A 21,049-nucleotide genomic window follows, 5' to 3' on the forward strand; every position below is an offset into this window, starting at 1 on the left:
TGTAACAGTTTACAGCAATTGGATAAACCACGGTTTTGCAGATTGACACATTTGGCCAGATATGTCACCAAAGTCTACGAAAGTGTATACAGAATTCCCAGCAAAAGTCGTCAATTTAGTAAATTTTATTGGTTTCCTACTGAATTTAGCAACAACGATTTCGCGACCAACTATAGCAGGTAATATTCATGGCAATATGAAATGCCTGACTCTCTATCCTGGAATACTTAAGAGTGTAAAGTGGTAAAACTTGAGTACTATTTTTTGCTTGATTTCTTTTAGATGAACACCATCGTCACGGCAGTAACAGGTATAATGTTATCAATGAAATCACACGGCAGACTATATTGATGCTTCTGCACCATTATCTTTGCACTATTCTTGGTTTGCATATGACGTCATAATCAGACATTCGGCGCCATCTTGGTTGACTCTACAAAGTTCTGCTTTTCAAGAGAACAAACTGTGTTAATTTACTTTTCCCTTGATTATTTTGTAACTGCTTATCATCTCTGATGTATTATTGGGCGGGTATTAAAATGCAACAACGATGAAAAATTATTTGTGCACATGTTTTGAATCAACCAAGATGGTGGCATTTGTAAACCACCTATTTTATTATGATTATTGTACAGAGACGTTTATTAAAGTAGATGAAACCGATGGGTTCTCATGTTTCCAACACAAAAGTTGCAGATGTCGCACTTATGTTTAAAAGACAATTTCACGCTTAATTTCTATTTTAGGTCGTGTATTCCTGCTGAAGCTGAGCCATTGCTCAACTCAAGTGGATGTTATCCTTTGCTAAATTTTACCCGACCTTTTTGTCAGAATCATGGAGTCACATTGTCAGACTACACATACCAAACAACGGATAAACAAAGCTATAACAATAATGAGGGCAATAAATTCTTCGACCGACTTGTCAGGCTTGGCGTGCCTAAAGTAAGCAGGTTCTTTAATGTGGACAACGACACGTTCATAAAGTGTTTACATGCTGTTGTGCCATTCGCTTGTCATTATAGTTTCCCCAATTGTGACGGAACCCAGAGTGAGTATAAAAAACAAAAGATTTGTCGGAAAACATGTCTTAATATTATTCGTATATGTGGAAAAATTTGGGATTTTTATGTTAAGTTTTCAAAGCATAATCATCCAGAGCCGGGAATGGAAAAACTTCTTTATTGCAAACTACAGCCTTATAGAAATGCTGGTGACTCCCCAGAATGCTGGTATATTGATCTTGAAGATTCTCCAGGTAATATGAAAATGAGACCATAAATACAAGAATGTCTGCTTGAATTTTGTGTTTAAAAATGTCCATAACATATCTTTTTCGTTACAATTCAAGATCCGGAATGGACAACGAAAGCAGGTATAAAACAATTTCAAAACAACTGATAGAGTTTTTATGACTGTTTGGGCAGTTCCCAGTATAAAGATATCCGCTATAAACTATTAGACAGAGATTAAATGGCCATATATTTATACGTAGATTGTCTGTACTTAAACGGAAGCAGTTACAATGGCAACATATCAGTGACAGCTTCAGGTATTCCTTGTCAGTCATGGACAGAACAATGTCCACATCGTCATACCATGAACACCACGTATCCAGAATTAAATAACGCCAAGAATTACTGTCGTAATCCCAAGAACTCAGGACAAAGACCTTGGTGTTTTACTACAGATAGGAAGAAGAGATGGGAGTACTGTGATATCCCTAAATGTACACCAGGTATGATAGTGATAAACCAGGCCAATCCTGCCCCGTTACCAAAGTAATGTCAAGTCATCTAGGAACATTTCCAGGAAAATAAGTGTTCAAGAAAGTATTCATTAAAGTCTCTATAACTCCATTCTTGAACAAACTTCAATGTTTTACTAGTTCATGGTAATTATGGCAACTGGTCATTGAGCAGTGGGTGTAATGTAACTTGTGGTGAAGGTTTTGAAACATGGAAACGAGATTGTAACAATCCTGGACCAAAGTTTGGTGGAAGAAACTGTAATCAACTAGGAGAAGCCATTGAGTATAGACCATGTCAAGCAACACCATGTCCTGGTAAGCAATATCTTCAATCATAATAGGAATAGATCTTGATACCGCGTTTTTGAAACGATTTGGCTTACATGAGGTATACCTACATGAATTGAAGGTAAAGAAGGGATGGCGATATTTAGGAATCTCCTTATTCATATATCTAGTTGACGGTGGTTACACCAGATGGAGTTTATATGTCCCATGCAATGTTTCGTGCGGTGAAGGAATGGAAATATGGCGACGTACTTGTGATAATCCAGAACCAAAATACGGAGGAAATAACTGCAGTGAGCTTGGAAAGTCAATCGATTTAAAGAAATGTACAAAAAAACCATGTCCAGCCAGTCCAGGTATGGATTAAACGAACTATGCTTACAGTAATATTCGTTCACTGAATAGTCTTACTAGTGTTACGACAAATTCCAGAAGGAAACCTAGATTTAATTCGTACGGAAGAACTATGTCAGTTCTGAATTGATCTCTCTATGGATACGCTGACAGTTCGTTGTTTGATATCACGTAAGGATCACAAAAGTGACACAACGAACGTTTCTTCTTTTAGTCGATGGTAACTATGGCAACTGGACAAGATTGTCGCCATGTAGTGTCACGTGTGGTCAGGGTGTTGAAATCTGGGGACGAAACTGTGATAACCCCCCGGGAAAATACGGTGGAAACTGCCGTAAGCAGGGAGTGGATCATGAAAATCGACTGTGCGCGAAGAAACCTTGCCAGGGTAAGAACATACGTGTGGTGCTGAGTATCATGTGATATCAAATAAAGTTTGAATGATAATTATTCCTGCTTATCAATATATTCCAGTTGTCTCCCACACCAAAACGATTTGTTTCATCGTTGCTGCTACCTTTGTCATAATCGTGGTAATCGTAAGCTATCTTTTCATTCGTCGCAAACGACGTGGAAAAACAGGTGAGATTAAAGTGACAATTTCAATTCAATTGTCAACTTTCTCCATTTTTGTGTAACAATACCGTGTCTTCATTTCAATTCGCTATTTAAAAGTACCGTTTCACGCTGTTGGGAAATTTTCTTCTGAAGAAATCCGTGAGCAACATCAGCCTCAGGAAATCGGCGAACTACTTCACTGTGTGGCTTTTGTTCCTTCTAATGAAAGAAGTTCGTCAGAAGAGACTGGAACTGGTGTTGTTTATCAAAACTTGACAACTGATGGAGACCCAGTTCTAGGCCACTCGCGTGGTGTTGTAAACGACGAAGGAGATTACGTAAATACAGGACCTTCGCGAAGCTCGTGGTATGATAGACTACAGCTTTTCCGACCATTAACTATTGATTGGCTACGAAATTCGTGGGGGAATGTTGACGAGAAAGGTCGCCATGTTTATGACGTTACGCAACATGTCAGACAGGTTTTTATTCCGTACGACAAGTTGGGAAACACCACGCAGGACGACTCGTCGAAGAGAATGGAAACAAGTGATTCAACTTACGATACACCTGAAAGACCACCAGTGGTTATATATAGCTCAGTGTCAAGGGGAGACTGCACCAATGACTGAAATTGCATGAAATATTGAAATAAAAAAACGTTGCTTCCTAGTCTAAAAGGGATTTATTTCGTTTCATGAATAACAAGGAAAAATTGTTGTCAGAAAAGAAGCGAATTACTTTATGTCTTTAGTTGTGCGTTTTCTTGCAATAATGGCGTATCCATTTTAGTCTAATTCTTTTACTAGTTTGAAGCATTGTTTATATATCATATATCGATAATCAATAAAGTCACTTTCATTCTCTAACCGAAATAAAATATGAAGCTTAACGATTTCGGAGTTATTTCAAACCTTTGCTAACTTTATAATTGTGTTTAGTGAAGTATTTAATTTTCGTCGCAGGGTCGTTTGATGGCATGGTCGTTCATATTTTTATTATACGAAATCGCATTTATACTGTGAATTATTGTCATTGCTTGGTAAAATTTATTTATAAGTTCTGTATTTCTGAATTGTGTAGGCTGAGCAAGATATTTCACTCCATTTCGATGAGGAAATATTTACATCCAATTAAACATGCTCGGCTGCTTTCTTTAATTGATGTTCAAAGAAATCTCTCATAATTTGCTTTAAGGAAGTTGTAACCTTGAGGATGAGAATGTTTTTAAAATAGAACTGTTTACATTTTTTAAATAATCATAATCTAACGTTTAGTCATTGGAAAACTTTCAAACCAACACATTTGAGTAGATATGTCACAAATATTGGAACTCTGCACGAGATTGTGTGCAAACTTTCCGAAGAGAATAGTTAATTTCATGAATGTTTCTTGTGTTCTACTGATTTTAGCGACGATTTCACGACCAATTATTGCAGGTAACGTAACATCCGTGGTGATTTATAAAGTGATTTAATATCGCGGAATACGTGTAGAGCTTTAGCATGCTTTTGCTTATTTTGTTATAGATGATCAACATACCCAACATGGAAACAGGTAAAGAGCGAATATCTTCTTTCCTCGCAAAGAAATCGAGTAATCCCTGCCTGGTAGTATCGTTTATATTTGCCGAGATTGGTGAAATGACATCATTCACTACATTAAAATATTGCATGGTAATTCTGTTATACTGCTGTTATACTGCTGTTGTACTGCTGTTGTACTCATGTTGTACTGCTGTTGTACTCATGTTGTACTGCTGTTGTACTCATGTTGTTCTGCTGTTGTACTTATGTTGTTCTGCTGTTGTACTCATGTTGTACTGCCGTTGTACTCATAATTTCATCATAGTTATTGTACTGATGACTTTGAAGCTTTCCCACAAAATCCTCACACGCATTTACCCTTAAAGTGGATATAATTTCAGGGTGTTTTGATAAAAATGTTTATTTATTTTAGGGCGTGTATTCCTGCTGAAGCTGAACCATTGCTCAACTCAAGTGGATGTTATCCTTTGGTAAATTTTACCCGACCTTTTTGTCAGAATCATGGAGTCACATTGTCAGACTACACATACCAAACGCCGGATGAACAAAGCTATAACAATAATAGGCACAATAAAGCGTACGACCAATATGTTAGGCTTGGCGTGCCTAAAGTGATCAGGATATTAAATGTGGACAACGACACGTTAATAAAGTGCTTACATGCTGTTATTTCAGCAGTTTGTCATTATCATTTCCCCAATTGTGACGGAACCCAGAACGAGTATAAAAAACAAAAGATTTGTCGGAAAACATGTTTTAATGTTGTTCAAATATGTGGCAAAATTTGGGATGTTTATGTAAAGGCTTATACAGTTAGGAACCCAGATCCTGAGACGAAAAAGCTCCTACAATGCAAACTACAGCCTTATAGAAATGCCGGTGACTCCCCAGAATGCTGGTATATTGATCTTGAAGACTCTGCAGGTAGTATTCACACTGGTAATGAGTAACAAACTGTCTGTTTTCCTTAATTGTGTTTGGACAATCTGTTTAATTGTAATTGTTGCCTCTTATAGTTGCAATTCCAGCTTTAGAATGGACAAGCAGTGCCGCAGGTATAGGAACTAATTTTAAAACATAGTGCTATTTGTCATTGGTCTGAGTAGCCCTCATGAACAAAATGTTGTGAGCTAACAGTGGTAGATCTCTCCCAGTATTGTGCATTTGTAGGCCTTACCTATTTGACAGAGAATAAATAGCCATATATTTTTACACAGATTGTCTGTACTTGAATGGAAGCAGTTACCATGGCAACATATCAGTGACATCTTCAGGTATTCCTTGTCAGTCATGGACAGAACAATGTCCACATCGTCATACTATAAACACCACATATCCAGAATTAAATAACGCCAAGAATTACTGTCGTAATCCCAAGAACTCAGGACAAAGACCTTGGTGTTTTACTACAGATAGGAACAAGAGATGGGAGTACTGTAATATCCCTAAATGTACACCAGGTATGATAATCATAAACCAGGCCAATCGTGCCCCGGTACCAAAGTAATGTCAAGTCATCTAGGAACATTTCCAGGAAAATAAATATTCAGGAAAGTATTTATTAAAGTCTCTATTCTTGAACAAACAATGTTTTACTAGTTCATGGTAATTTTGGCAACTGGTCATTGGGCATTGCGTGTAATACAAGTTGTGGTGAAGGTTTTGAAACATGGAAACGAGATTGTGACAATCCTGAGCCAAAGTTTGGTGGAAGAAACTGTAGCCACCTAGGAGGAGCTATTGAGTATAGACCATGCCAGGCAACACCATGTCCTAGTAAGCTAGCTAAATCTGTAATAAATTTCTTGAGGGCTTTTTCATAAGATTACCATCCGAATAAGAGAATTTTTAAAACATATGCAATAGGTATTTCAGTCCTCTTGACTTATATCTAGTTAATGGTGGTTACACCAGCTGGAGTTTAGATGTCCCATGCAATGTTTCGTGCGGTGAAGGAATGGAAATATGGCGACGGACTTGTGATAATCCAGAACCAAAATACGGAGGAAATAACTGCAGTGAGCTTGGAAAGTCAATCGATTTAAAGAAATGTACAAAAAAACCATGTCCAGGTATGGATTAAACGAACTATGCTTACAGTAACTTTCGTTCACTAAATAGTCTGTGGAGTGTTACGACAAATTCCAGGAAACCTAGATTTAACTAATTTCTCGTACTGAGGAACTCTGTTAGTTTTGGATTGATCTTTCTATGGATACGCTAATAGTTGGTCGTTTGATATCACGTGAGGATCACAAGAGTAACACAACGAACATTTCTATTTTTAGTCGATGGTAACTATGGCAACTGGACAAGATTGTCGCCATGTAGTGTCACGTGTGGTCAGGGTGTTGAAATCTGGGCACGAAACTGTGATAACCCCCCGGGAAAATACGGTGGAAACTGCAGTAAGCAGGGAGTGGATCATGAAAATCGACTGTGCGCGAAGAAACCTTGCCAGGGTAAGAACATACATTTGGTGCTGGGTATCGTGTGATATCAAATAGAGTTTGAATGATAATTATTTCTTCTTATGAATATATTCCAGTTGTCTCCCACACCAAGACGATTGGTTTCATCGTTGCTGCTACCTTTGTCATAGTCGTGGTAATCGTAAGCTATCTTTTCATTCGTCGCAAACGACGTGGAAAAACAGGTGAGATTAAGGTGACAATTTTGGTATAGTCTTCATATCAATATTTTAATAATAATTTCTGGCCTTGTGATCATTCATGACTTCATCATGAATCGTTTGAGCATGGCCAAACCAAACTACTTATAAATGTTCAGTGTGTAGCAATACCGTGTCTTCATTTCAATTCACTATTTAGGAGTTCCGTTTTACGCCATTGTGAAATTTTCTTCTGAAGAAATCTGCGATCAACATCAGCCTCAAAAAAACGGCGAACTACTTCCCTGTGTGGGTATTGTTCCTTCCAATGAAAGGGCGAGCACGTCAAGGACTGGCACTGGTGTTGTTTATCAAAACTTGACAACTGATGGAGACCCGATCCCAGGCCACTCGCGTGGTGTTGTAAACGACGAAGGAGATTACGTCAATACAGGACCTTCGCCAAGCTCATGGTATGATAGACTACAGCTTTTCCGACCATTAGCCATTGATTGGCTACGAAATGCGTGGGGGAATGTTGACGAGGAAGGTCACCATGTCTATGACGTCACGCAGCGTGTCAAAAAAGTTTGTATTCCGTACGACAAGTTGGGAAACACCGCGCAAGACGACTCAGCGAAAAGAATGGAGACAAGTGATTCAACTTATGATACACCTGAAAGACCACCAGTGGTTATATATAGCTCAGTGTCAAGGGAAGACTGCACCGACGATTGAAATTGCATGAAATATTGAAATAAAAAACGTTGCTTCCTAGTCTAAAAGGAATTTATTTCGTCTCAGGAATAACAAGGAAAAATTGTTGTCAGAAAAGAAGCGAATTACTTTATCTCTTTAGTTGTGCGTTTTCTTGCAATAATGGCTTATGCATTTTAGTCTAATTCTTTTACTAGTTTAGAGCATTGTTTATATATCCTATATCGATAATCAATAAAGTCACTTTCATTCTCCAACAGAAATAAATATGAAGCTTAACGATTTCGGAGTTATTTCAAACCTTTGCTAACTTTATAATTGTGTTTAGTGAAGTATTTAATTTTCGTTAGAGTCGTTTGATGGCATGGTCGTTCGTATTTTTATTATACGAAATCGCATTTATACTGTGAATTATTGTCATTGCTTGGTAAAATTTATTTATAAGTTCTGTATTTCTGTATTGTATTGGCTGAGCAAGAATTTTCACTCCATTTCGATGAGAAAATGTTCGCATCCAAATCAACATGCTCGGCTGCTTTCTTTAATTGCTGTTCAAACAAATCTTTTATAATTTGCTTTGAGGAAGTTGTAAACTTGAGGATGAGAATAAAACTGTTTACATTTTTCAAATAATTGAATCATAATCTAACGTTTAGTGATTGGAAAGCCTTTAAACCAACACATTTGAGCAGATATGTCACAAACATTGGCACTCTGCACGAGATTGTGCGCAAAATATCCGAAGAGAATAGTTAATTTCATGAATATTTCTTGTGTTCTACTGATTTTAGCGACGATTTCACGACCAATTATTACAGGTAACTTCCGTGGTAATTTATCAAGTCCATTGACATCCCGGAATACGTGGAGAGCTTTACCATGTTTTTTTTTATAGATGATCAACATATCCAACATGGAAACAGGTAAAGAGCGAATATTCTTTCATCTTCTTTCCTCATAGAAAACGAGTAATCCCTACCTGGAATATATTCGCCGAGATTGATGAAATGACATCATTCACTACAATAAAATGTTGCATGGTAATTCTGTTGTACTCATGTTGTACTGCTGTTGTACTCTTAATTTCATCATACTTTTTTTACTGATCACTTTGAAGCGTTCTCACAAAATCTTCACACGCATTTACCCGTTAAAGGTATGGTTATGGTTTAGGGTGTTTTGATTTGTTTATTAATTTTAGGACGTGTATTCCTGCTGAAGCTGAGCCATTGCTCAACTCAAGTGGATGTTATCCTTTGGTAAATTTTACCCGATCTTTTTGTCAGAATCATGGAGTCACATTGTCAGACTACACATACCAAACGCCGGACGATCAAAGCTATAACAATAATGAGGGCAATAAAGCGCACGACCAACTTGTCAGGCTTGGCGTGCCTAAAGTAAGCAGGTTCTTTAATGTGGACAACGACACGTTCATAAAGTGCTTACATGCTTTTATGCCATTCGCTTGTCATTATCATTTCCCGAATTGTGACGGAACGCAAAGCGAGTATAAAAAACAAAAGATTTGTCGGAAAACATGTCTTAATCTTATTCGTATATGTGGAAAAATTTGGGATTTTTATGCCAAGTTTTTAATGCATAATAATCCACAGCCGGAGTGGAAAAAACTTGTTTATTGCAAACTACAGCCTTATAGAAATGCTGGGGACTCCCCAGAATGCTGGTATGCTGATCTTGAAGATTCACCAGGTAATATGAAAAATAAGACATAAAACACAAGAATGTCTGCCTGCATTTTGTGTGTAAAAATTTTTTATAACATATCTTTGCCTCTTCTAGTTACAATTCAAGATCCGAAATGGAAAACCAAAGCAGGTATAAAACAACTTCAAAATAACGGTAGCGTTTTTATGACTGCTTGGGCAGTGCCCAGTATAAAGATATCCGCTATAAATTATTAAAAGGAGATTAAATTGCGATATATTTCTACGTAGATTGTCTATACTTAAACGGAAGCAGTTACAATGGGAACATATCAGTGACAGCCTCAGGTATTCCTTGTCAGTCATGGACAGAACAATGTCCACATCGTCATACCATGAACACCACATATTCAGAATTAAATAACGCCAAGAATTACTGTCGTAATCCCAAGAACTCAGGACAAAGACCTTGGTGTTTTACTACAGATAGGAAGAAGAGATGGGAGTACTGCGATATCCCTAAATGTAAACCAGGTATGATAATCATGAACAATCTTGAATTATCTAACAACTGAAGCGAATCCTGCCCCGTTAACAAAGACAAGTAATCTAAAAGCATTCTCAGATATTCTCACATATATTTTCACTCGTATTCATCTAAAAAGAAACTTCAATGTTTGACTAGTTCATGGTAATTATGGCAACTGGTCATTGAGCAGTGCGTGTAATGTAACTTGTGGTGAAGGTTTTGAAACATGGACACGAGATTGTGACAGTCCTGGACCAAAGTTTGGTGGAAGAAACTGTAGTCAACTAGGAGAAGCGATTGAGTACAGACCATGTCAAGCAACACCATGTCCTGGTAAGCAATCTCTTTAATCAATATAGGAATAGATCTTGATACAGGGTTTTTGAAAGGATTTGGCTTACATGAGGTATACGTACATGAATGAAGGTAAAGCAGGGATGGGGATATTTAGGTATCTCCTTATTCATATATCTAGTTAACGGTGGTTACACCAGCTGGAGTTTGGATGTCCCATGCAATGTTTCGTGCGGTGAAGGAATGGAAATATGGCGACGTATTTGTTATAATCCAGAACCAAAATACGGAGGAAATAATTGCAGTCAAGTTGGAAAGTCAATCGATTTACGAAAATGTAACAAAAAACCATGTCCAGGTGAGATTGAACTAGCCATTTTTGTTAAGATAACGATTATCCTTTTACTGCAAAGCTTGACTAATTCCAGGGAAGGAAGAATCTGGTCTAGTGTTACTGTAGAGGTCAGAATAGCTCTGTCAATTCTAGATTAGTAACCCTAGGGACATAGCGATATCGTTAGATATCATGCAAGGATTCGAGAAGTGAATTTTTTATTTTTAGTCGATGGTAACTATGGCAACTGGACAAGATTGTCGCCATGTAGTACCACGTGTGGTCAGGGTGTTGAAATTTGGGTACGAAACTGTGATAACCCCCCGGGAAAATACGGTGGAAACTGCAGTAAGCAGGGAATTGATCATGAAAATCGACTGTGCGTGAAGAAACGTTGCCAGGGTAAGATCGCACGTGTAGTGGAATCATCAAATGGAATTTGGATAGAACGAATAATTTTTGTCACTTTATAGGGTAATGATCATTTGTGCAATATTTTAGTTGTTTCCCACACCAAGACAGTTTTTTTAATCGTTGCTGCAACCTTTGTGATCGTCGTGATAATCATGAGTTTTCTGTTCATTCATCGTAAACGACGTGGAAGAAGAGGTTAGTTGAAGTTCAGCTCTTCATTCTATCAAAGTCTTTGTACAAACATTTCACTACTTTACCAACAGTATGATGAATATTTCTCGCGTGGAGATTAATATTGTTCATGAATTTATCGAAAACGACTTTAACGCGATCGTGTCCATCGCGAAACCTAATCACTTCTTAATGATCTCGGCTCTGGTGTCACAAAGAAATTATACAATGACATATTTTCAATAATCTAGGCATCCCTTTCTACGCCATTGTAAAATTCGTCTCGGAACGTTCTCCTCGTGAACAACAGCCTCAGGAAAACGACGTACCACAAGAGACTGCTTATGTTGATGTTGAATATCAAAACTTGACAACTGATGGAGACCCGATCTCAGGCGACTCGCGTGGTGTTGTAAACGACGAAGGAGATTACGTCAATACAAGACCTTCGCGAAGCTCATGGTATGATAGATTACAGCTTTTTCGACCATTAGCTATTGATTGGCTACGAAATGCGTGGGGGAATGTTGACGAGGAAGGTCACCATGTTTATGACGTCACGCAACGTGTCAGACAGGTTTCTATTCCTTACGACAAGTTGAGAAACACCGCGCAGGACGACTCGGCAAAAAGAATGGAGACAAGTGATTCAACTTATGATACACCTGAAAGACCACCAGTGGTTATATATAGCTCAGTGTCAAGGGAAGACTGCACCAATGACTGAAATTGCATGAAATATTGAAATAAAAAACGTTGCTTCCTAGTCTAAAAGGGATTTATTTCGTTTCAGGAATAACAAGGAAAAATTGTTGTCAGAAAACAAGCGAATTACTTTTTCTCTTTAGTTGTGCGTTTTCTTGCAATAATGGCTTATCCATTTTAGTCTAATTCTTTTACTAGCTTGAAGCACTGTTTATATATCATATATCGATAATTAATAAAGTCACTTTCATTTTCTAACCGAAAAAAATATGAAGCTTCACGATTTCGGAGTTATTTCAAACGTTTTCTAACTTTATAATTGCGTTTAGTGAAGTATTCGCGATTTTCGTCAGTGTCGTTTGATGGCATGGTCGTTTATATTTTTAGTATACGAAATCGCATTTATACTGTGAATTATTGTCATTGTCTTGCTAAATTTATTTATAATTATAAGTTCTGTATTGTCTGAGGAATGTTCGCAGCCATTTAAACATGCTCGGCTGCTTTCTTTAATTGCTGTTCAAAGAAAGCTTTTATAATTTCCTTTCAGGAAGTTGTAACCTTGAGGATGAGAATGTTTTTAAAATAGAACTGTTTACGTTTTTCAAATAATCACAATCTAACGTGTAGTCATTGGAAAACCAACACATTTGAGCAGATATGTCGCAAATATTGGAACTCTGCACGAGATTATGTGCAAAATTTCCGAAGAGAATAGTTAATTTCATGAATGTTTCTTGTATTCTACTGATTTTAGCGACGATTTCACGACCAATTATTGCAGGTAACTTCCGTGGTAATTTATGAAGTCATTTAATATCGCGGAATACGTGGAGAGTTTTAAACTTTTTTTTTTGTTGTTTTGTTATAGATGATGAACATCTTCAACATGGAAACAGGTAAAGAGCGAATATTCTTTCATCTTCTTTCCTCGCAGAAACCGACTAATCCCTGCCTGGTATATATTTGCCGAGATTGGTGAAATAACATCATTCACTACAGTAAAATGTTGCATTAATTCTGTTGTACTGCTGTTGTACTGCTGTTGTACTGCTGTTTTATTGCTCTTGCACTGCTGTTGTATTGCTCTTGTACTGCTGTTGTATTCATGTTATACTGCTGTTGTACTCGGGTTGTACTCATGTTGTACTGCTGTTGTACTGCTGTTGTGTACCCATATTGTACTGCTGTTATACTGATGTTATACTGGTGCTGTACAGCTGTTGTGCTGCTGTTGTACTGCTGTTGTACTCATAATTTCACCATAGTTATTGTACTGAAGACTTTGAAGCTCTCCCACCAAATCCTCACATGCATTTATATTATATCCATTAAAAGTATGGATATAATTTTAGGGTGTTTTGATCAAAATGTTTATTTATTTTAGGTCGTGTATTCCTGCTGAAGCTGAGCCAATGCTCAACTCAAGTGGATGTTATCCTTTGGTAAATTTTACCCGACCTTTTTGTCAGAATCATGGAGTCACATTGCCAGACTTCACCTACCTAACGCCGGACGATCAAAGCTTTTTCAATGACGACGGCAATAAAGGGTACGACCAACTTGTCAGACTTGGCGTGCCTAAAGGAAGCAGTTTCTTTAATGTGGACAACGATACGTTGATAAAGTGCTCACGTGCTTTTGTGCCATTCGCTTGTCATAATTATTTCCCGAACTGTGACGGAACGCTTAGCGTGTATAAAAAACAAAAGATTTGTCGGAAAACATGCCTAAACGGTATTCGTATATGTGGAAAAATTTGGGATGTTTTTGCTAAGTTTATAATACTAAATAATCCACAGCCAGAGGCGGAGTCAAAAAAATTTGTTTATTGCAAACTACAGCCTTATAGAAATGCTGGTGACTCCCCAGAATGCTGGTATGCTGATCTTGAAGATTCTCCAGGTAATATGAGAATGAGACAATAAACACAAAAATGTCTGCTTTCACTTGGTGTGTAAAAATGTTCATAACATATCTTTGCCTCTTCTAGTTACAATTCAAGCTCCGGAATGGACAACCAAAACAGGTATGAAAGAATTTCAAAACAACTGATAGAGTTTTTATGACTGTTTGGCCAGTTCCCTGTAAAAATATCCGCTTTAAATTATTAGACACAGATGAAATTGCCATATATTTCTACGTAGATTGTTTATACTTAAACGGGAGCAGTTATCATGGGAACATATCAGTAACATCTTCAGGTATTCCCTGTCAGTCATGGACAGAACAATGTCCACATCGTCATACCATGAACACCACATATCCAGAACTAAATAACGCGAAGAATTACTGTCGTAATCCCAAGAACTCAGGACAAAGACCTTGGTGTTTTACTACACATAGGAAGAAGAGATGGGAGTACTGTGATATCCCTAAATGTACACCAGGTATGATAATGATAAACCAGGTCAATCCTGCCCAGTTATCAAAGTAATGCCAAGTCATCTAGGAACATTTCAAGGAAAATAAGCATTCAGGAAAGTATTCATTAAAGTCTCTTCCCTCCATTTTTGAACAAACTTCAATGTTTTACTAGTTCATGGTAATTATGGCAACTGGTCATTGAGCAGTGCGTGTAATGTAACTTGTGGTGGAGGTTTTGAAACATGGACACGAGATTGTAACAATCCTGGACCAAAGTTTGGTGGAAGAAACTGTAGTCAACTAGGAGAAGCCATTGAGTATAGACCATGTCAAGCAACACCATGTCCTGGTAAGCTATCTCTTTAATAAATATGGGAATAGTTCATGATACAGTGTTTTTGAAACGATTTGGCTTACATTAGGTATACGTACATGAATTGCATGGACTCCTTATTCATATATCTAGTTAACGGTGGTTACACCAGCTGGAGTTTGGATGTCCCATGCAATGTTTCGTGCGGTGAAGGAATGGAAATATGGCGACGTACTTGTGATAATCCAGAACCAAAATACGGAGGAAATAACTGCAGTGAGCTTGGAAAGTCAATCGACTTAAAGAAATGTACAAAAAAACCATGTCCAGGTATGGATTAGACGAACTAATCTTACAGTAACTTTCGTTCACTGAATAGTCTGACTAGTGTTACCACAAATTCCAGAAGGAAACATAGATTTAACTAATTTCTCGTACGGAGGAACTCTGTCAGTTCTGGATTGATCTCTCTATGGATACGCTGACAGTTCGTCGTTTGATATCACTTAAGGATCCCAAAAGTGACACAACGAACATTTCTACTTGTAGTCGACGGTAACTATGGCAACTGGACAAGATTGTCGCCATGTAGTGTCACGTGTGGTCAGGGTGTTGAAATCTGGGCACGAAACTGTGATAACCCCCCGGGAAAATACGGTGGAAACTGCAGTAAGCAGGGAGTGGATCATGAAAATCGAATGTGCGCGAAGAAACCTTGCCAGGGTAAGAACATACGTGTGCTGCTGGGTATCATGTGATATCAAATAGAGTTTGAATGATGATTATTTCTTCTTATCAATATATTCCAGTTGTCTCCCACACCAAGACGATTGGTTTCATCGTTGCTGCTACCTTTGTCATAGTCGTGATAATCCTAAGTTTATCTTTCGTTCGTCGCAAACGACGTGGAAAAACAGGTGAGATTAAGGTGACAATTTCGGTATTGTCTTCATATCAATATTTTAATAATAGTTCCTGGCGCGGAGATCATTCATGACTTCATTACGAATCGTTTGTGCATCGCCAAACCAAACTAATCAATTTTCTCCATTTTTGTGTAACAATACCGTGTCTTCATTTCAATTCACTATTTAAAAACACCGTTTCACGCTATTGTGAAATTTTCTTCTAAAGAAATCCGTGGTCATCATCAGCCTCAGGAAAACGGCGAACTACTTCCCCGTGTGGCTTTTGTTCCTTCTAATGAAAGGGCGAGTACGTCAAAGACTGGTTCTGGTGTTGTTTATCAAAACTTGACAACTGATGGAGACCCAATTCCAGGCCACTCGCGTGGTGTTGTAAACGACGAAGGAGATTACGTCAATACAGAACCTTCGCGAAGCTCATGGTATGATAGACTACAGCTTTTCGGACCATTAGCTATTGATTGGCTACGAAATGCGTGGGGGAATGTTGACGAGGAAGGTCACCATGTTTATGACGTCACGCAACGTGTCAGACAGGTTTATTCCTTACGACAAGTTGGAAACACCGCGCAGGACGACTCGGCAAAAAGAATGGAGACAAGTGATTCAACTTATGATACACCTGAAAGACCACCAGTGGTTATATATAGCTCAGTGTCAAGGGAAGACTGCACCAATGACTGAAATTGCATGAAATATTGAAATAAAAAACGTTGCTTCCTAGTCTAAAAGGGATTTATTTCGTTTCAGGAATAACAGGAAAAATTGTTGTCAGAAAACAAGGCGAATTACTTTTCTCTTTAGTTGTGCGTTTCTTGCAATAATGGCGTATCCATTTTAGTCTAATTCTTTTACTAGCTTGAAGCACTGTTTATATATCATATATCGATAATCAATAAAGTCACTTTCATTTTCTAACCGAAAAAAATATGAAGCCACGATTTCGGAGTTATTTCAAACGTTTTCTAACTTTATAATTGCGTTTAGTGAAGTATTCGCGATTTTCGTCAGTGTCGTTTGATGGCATGGTCGTTATATTTTTAGTATACGAAATCGCATTTATACTGTGAATTATTGTCATTGTCTTGCTAAATTATTTATAATTATAAGTTCTGTATTGTCTGAGGAATGTTCGCAGCCATTTAAACATGCTCGGCTGCTTTCTTTAATTGCTGTTCAAAGAAAGCTTTTATAATTTCCTTTCAGGAAGTTGTAACCTTGAGGATGAGAATGTTTTTAAAATAGAACTGTTTACGTTTTTCAAATAATCACAATCTAACGTTTAGTCATTGGAAAACCAACACATTTGAGCAGATATGTCGCAAATATTGGAACTCTGCACGAGATTATGTGCAAAATTTCCGAAGAGAATAGTTAATTTCATGAATGTTTCTTGTATTCTACTGATTTTAGCGACGATTTCACGACCAATTATTGCAGGTAACTTCCGTGGTAATTTATGAAGTCATTTAATATCGCGGAATACGTGGAGAGTTTTAAACTTTTTTTTTGTTGTTTTGTTATAGATGATCAACATATCCAACATAGAAACAGGTAAAGAGCGAATATTCTTGCAACTTCTTTCCTCGCAGAAACCGACTAATCCCTGCCTGGTATATATTTGCCGAGATTGGTGAAATAACATCATTCACTACAGTAAAATGTTGCATTAATTCTGTTGTACTGCTGTTGTACTGCTGTTGTACTGCTGTTTTATTGCTCTTGCACTGCTGTTGTATTGCTCTTGTACTGCTGTTGTATTCATGTTATACTGCTGTTGTACTCGGGTTGTACTCATGTTGTACTGCTGTTGTACTGCTGTTGTGTACCCATATTGTACTGCTGTTATACTGATGTTATACTGGTGCTGTACAGCTGTTGTGCTGCTGTTGTACTGCTGTTGTACTCATAATTTCACCATAGTTATTGTACTGAAGACTTTGAAGCTCTCCCACCAAATCCTCACATGCATTTATATTATATCCATTAAAAGTATGGATATAATTTTAGGGTGTTTTGATCAAAATGTTTATTTATTTTAGGGCGTGTATTCCTGCTGAAGCTGAACCATTCCTCAACTCAAGTGGATGTTATCCTTTGATAAATTTTACCCGACCTTTTTGTCAGAATCATGGAGTCACATTGTCAGACTACACATACCAAACGCCGGATGAACAAAGCTATCACAATAATGACGGCAATAAAGCATACGACCAACTTCTCAGGCTTGGCGTGCCTAAAGGAAGCAGTTTCTTTAATGTGGACAACGATACGTTGATAAAGTGCTCACGTGCTTTTGTGCCATTCGCTTGTCATTATAATTTCCCCAATTGTGACAGAACGCAGAGCGAGTATAAAAAACAAAAGATTTGTCGGAAAACATGTCTTAATGTTATTCGTATATGTGGAAAAATTTGGGATTTTTATGCTAAACTTATAATGCTTAATAATCCACAGCCAGAGGCGGAGGTGAAAAAATTACTTTATTGCAAACTACAGCCTTATAGAAATGCTGGTGACTCCCCAGAATGCTGGTATGCTGATCTTGAAGATTCTCCAGGTAATATGAGAATGACACGATAAAAACAAAAATGTCTGCTTTCACTTGGTGTGTAAAAATGTTCATAACATATCTTTGCCTCTTCTAGTTACAATTCAAGCTCCGGAATGGACAACCAAAACAGGTATGAAAGAATTTCAAAACAACTGATAGAGTTTTTATGACTGTTTGGCCAGTTCCCTGTAAAAATATCCGCTTTAAATTATTAGACACAGATGAAATTGCCATATATTTCTACGTAGATTGTTTATACTTAAACGGGAGCAGTTATCATGGGAACATATCAGTGACAGTTTCAGGTATTCCTTGTCAGTCATGGACAGAACAATGTCCACATCGTCATACCATGAACGCCACATATCCAGAATTAAATAACGCGAAGAATTACTGTCGTAATCCCAAGAACTCAGGACAAAGACCTTGGTGTTTTACTACACATAGGAAGAAGAGATGGGAGTACTGTGATATCCCTAAATGTACACCAGGTATGATAATGATAAACCAGGTCAATCCTGCCCAGTTATCAAAGTAATGCCAAGTCATCTAGGAACATTTCAAGGAAAATAAGCATTCAGGAAAGTATTCATTAAAGTCTCTTCCCTCCATTTTTGAACAAACTTCAATGTTTTACTAGTTCATGGTAATTATGGCAACTGGTCATTGAGCAGTGCGTGTAATGTAACTTGTGGTGGAGGTTTTGAAACATGGACACGAGATTGTAACAATCCTGGACCAAAGTTTGGTGGAAGAAACTGTAGTCAACTAGGAGAAGCCATTGAGTATAGACCATGTCAAGCAACACCATGTCCTGGTAAGCTATCTCTTTAATAAATATGGGAATAGTTCATGATACAGTGTTTTTGAAACGATTTGGCTTACATTAGGTATACGTACATGAATTGCATGGACTCCTTATTCATATATCTAGTTAACGGTGGTTACACCAGCTGGAGTTTGGATGTCCCATGCAATTTCGTGCGGTGAAGGAATGGAAATATGGCGACGTACTTGTGATAATCCAGAACCAAAATACGGAGGAAATAACTGCAGTGAGCTTGGAAAGTCAATCGACTTAAAGAAATGTACAAAAAAACCATGTCCAGGTATGGATTAGACGAACTAATCTTACAGTAACTTTCGTTCACTGAATAGTCTGACTAGTGTTACCACAAATTCCAGAAGGAAACATAGATTTAACTAATTTCTCGTACGGAGGAACTCTGTCAGTTCTGGATTGATCTCTCTATGGATACGCTGACAGTTCGTCGTTTGATATCACTTAAGGATCCCAAAAGTGACACAACGAACATTTCTACTTGTAGTCGACGGTAACTATGGCAACTGGACAAGATTGTCGCCATGTAGTGTCACGTGTGGTCAGGGTGTTGAAATCTGGGCACGAAACTGTGATAACCCCCCGGGAAATACGGTGGAAACTGCAGTAAGCAGGGAGTGGATCATGAAAATCGAATGTGCGCGAAGAAAACCTTGCCAGGGTAAGAACATACGTGTGCTGCTGGGTATCATGTGATATCAAATAGAGTTTGAATGATGATTATTTCTTCTTATCAATATATTCCAGTTGTCTCCCACACCAAGACGATTGGTTTCATCGTTGCTGCTACCTTTGTCATAGTCGTGATAATCCTAAGTTTATCTTTCGTTCGTCGCAAACGACGTGGAAAAACAGGTGAGATTAAGGTGACAATTTCGGTATTGTCTTCATATCAATATTTTAATAATAGTTCCTGGCGCGGAGATCATTCATGACTTCATTACGAATCGTTTGTGCATCGCCAAACCAAACTAATCAATTTTCTCCATTTTTGTGTAACAATACCGTGTCTTCATTTCAATTCACTATTTAAAAACACCGTTTCACGCTATTGTGAAATTTTCTTCTAAAGAAATCCGTGGTCATCATCAGCCTCAGGAAAACGGCGAACTACTTCCCCGTGTGGCTTTTGTTCCTTCTAATGAAAGGGCGAGTACGTCAAAGACTGGTTCTGGTGTTGTTTATCAAAACTTGACAACTGATGGAGACCCAATTCCAGGCCACTCGCGTGGTGTTGTAAACGACGAAGGAGATTACGTCAATACAGAACCTTCGCGAAGCTCATGGTATGATAGACTACAGCTTTTCGGACCATTAGCTATTGATTGGCTACGAAATGCGTGGGGGAATGTTGACGAGGAAGGTCACCATGTTTATGACGTCACGCAACGTGTCAGACAGGTTTTTATTCCGTACGACAAGTTGGGAAACACCGCGCAGGACGACTCGGCAAAAACAATGGAGACAAGTGATTCAACTTATGATACACCTGAAAGACCACCAGTGGTTATATATAGCTCAGTGTCAAGGGAAGACTGCACCAACGACTGAGATTGCATGAAATATTGAAATAAAAAACGTTGCTTCCTAGTCTAAAAGGAATATATTTCGTTTCAGGAATAACAGGGAAAAATTGTTATCAGAAAAGAAGGCAACTACTTTATCTCTTTAGTTGTGCGTTATCTTGCAATAATGGCGTATCCATTTTAGTCTAATTCTTTTACTAGCTTGAAGCACTGTTTATATATCCTATATCGATAATTAATAAAGTCACTTTCATTTTCTAACCGAAAAAAAATATGAAGCCAAACGATTTCGGAGTTATTTCAAACGTTTTCTAACTTTATAATTGCGTTTAGTGAAGTATTCGATTTTCGTCAGTGTCGTTTGATGGCATGGTCGTTCATATTTTTAGTATACGAAATCGCATTTATACTGTGAATTATTGTCATTGTCTTGGTAAAATTTTTTTTATAAGTTCTGTAATGTCTGAGGAATGTTCGCAGCCAATTAAACATGCTCGGCTGCTTTATTTAATTGCTGTTCAAAGAAATCTTTTATAATTTCCTTTCAGGAAGTTGTAACCTTGAGGATGAGAATGTTTTTTTA

General features: G+C 37.8%; 5 protein-coding genes across 8 annotated transcripts; all 5 read left to right on the top strand.

Moving 5' to 3' along the window:
- The first annotated feature begins 17 nt into the window (after positions 1 to 17).
- Positions 18 to 3,602, top strand: LOC114522509. 3 transcript variants are annotated; one of them, XM_028543207.1, is made up of 10 exons: positions 18 to 179; positions 283 to 310; positions 747 to 1,258; positions 1,352 to 1,375; positions 1,496 to 1,738; positions 1,889 to 2,065; positions 2,209 to 2,394; positions 2,607 to 2,780; positions 2,867 to 2,974; positions 3,068 to 3,602. In XM_028543207.1, exons 1-10 carry the CDS (start codon positions 62 to 64, stop codon positions 3,580 to 3,582), a joined length of 2,085 nt encoding a protein of 694 aa, XP_028399008.1. In that variant the 5' UTR covers positions 18 to 61; the 3' UTR covers positions 3,583 to 3,602. The 3 variants fall into 3 exon arrangements, with proteins under 3 accessions (XP_028399008.1, XP_028399009.1, XP_028399010.1); XM_028543208.1 differs by having other exon boundaries at positions 3,104 to 3,602; XM_028543209.1 differs by lacking the exons at positions 18 to 179; positions 283 to 310 and having other exon boundaries at positions 906 to 1,051; positions 1,138 to 1,258.
- A 643-nt stretch (positions 3,603 to 4,245) lies between these two features.
- LOC114522507 lies at positions 4,246 to 8,120 on the top strand. 2 transcript variants are annotated; one of them, XM_028543202.1, is made up of 10 exons: positions 4,246 to 4,389; positions 4,480 to 4,507; positions 4,910 to 5,421; positions 5,514 to 5,552; positions 5,715 to 5,957; positions 6,097 to 6,273; positions 6,393 to 6,569; positions 6,786 to 6,959; positions 7,046 to 7,153; positions 7,329 to 8,120. In XM_028543202.1, the coding sequence occupies exons 1-10, from the start codon at positions 4,266 to 4,268 to the stop codon at positions 7,844 to 7,846; spliced, it is 2,100 nt and encodes a 699-aa protein (XP_028399003.1). In that variant the 5' UTR covers positions 4,246 to 4,265; the 3' UTR covers positions 7,847 to 8,120. The 2 variants fall into 2 exon arrangements, with proteins under 2 accessions (XP_028399003.1, XP_028399004.1); XM_028543203.1 differs by having other exon boundaries at positions 7,046 to 7,164; positions 7,329 to 7,428.
- Positions 8,121 to 8,400: 280 nt separating this feature from the next.
- LOC114522510 lies at positions 8,401 to 19,075 on the top strand. Its single transcript, XM_028543211.1, has 16 exons — positions 8,401 to 8,643; positions 8,721 to 8,748; positions 9,027 to 9,538; positions 9,629 to 9,664; positions 9,784 to 10,026; positions 10,178 to 10,354; positions 10,497 to 10,673; positions 10,878 to 11,051; positions 11,151 to 11,258; positions 11,486 to 12,723; positions 12,811 to 12,838; positions 17,588 to 18,105; positions 18,194 to 18,229; positions 18,348 to 18,590; positions 18,740 to 18,916; positions 19,034 to 19,075. The coding sequence occupies exons 1-10, from the start codon at positions 8,520 to 8,522 to the stop codon at positions 11,959 to 11,961; spliced, it is 2,055 nt and encodes a 684-aa protein (XP_028399012.1). The 5' UTR covers positions 8,401 to 8,519; the 3' UTR covers positions 11,962 to 12,723; positions 12,811 to 12,838; positions 17,588 to 18,105; positions 18,194 to 18,229; positions 18,348 to 18,590; positions 18,740 to 18,916; positions 19,034 to 19,075.
- Positions 13,756 to 16,229, top strand: LOC114522723. The gene is made up of 8 exons (XM_028543465.1): positions 13,756 to 13,844; positions 13,933 to 13,968; positions 14,087 to 14,329; positions 14,479 to 14,655; positions 14,773 to 14,949; positions 15,169 to 15,342; positions 15,429 to 15,536; positions 15,754 to 16,229. Exons 3-8 carry the CDS (start codon positions 14,191 to 14,193, stop codon positions 16,227 to 16,229), a joined length of 1,251 nt encoding a protein of 416 aa, XP_028399266.1. The 5' UTR covers positions 13,756 to 13,844; positions 13,933 to 13,968; positions 14,087 to 14,190.
- A 464-nt stretch (positions 19,076 to 19,539) lies between the features above and the next one.
- On the top strand, positions 19,540 to 20,720 carry LOC114522514. Its single transcript, XM_028543217.1, has 3 exons — positions 19,540 to 19,601; positions 19,688 to 19,795; positions 20,013 to 20,720. Exons 1-3 carry the CDS (start codon positions 19,565 to 19,567, stop codon positions 20,489 to 20,491), a joined length of 624 nt encoding a protein of 207 aa, XP_028399018.1. The 5' UTR covers positions 19,540 to 19,564; the 3' UTR covers positions 20,492 to 20,720.
- The last annotated feature ends 329 nt before the right edge of the window (positions 20,721 to 21,049 follow it).

The sequence above is a fragment of the Dendronephthya gigantea genome, unplaced genomic scaffold, assembly GCF_004324835.1.
Source record: "Dendronephthya gigantea isolate DGI-Jeju-01 unplaced genomic scaffold, DenGig_1.0 000023F, whole genome shotgun sequence".
Classification (NCBI taxonomy): Eukaryota; Metazoa; Cnidaria; class Anthozoa; order Malacalcyonacea; family Nephtheidae; genus Dendronephthya; species Dendronephthya gigantea.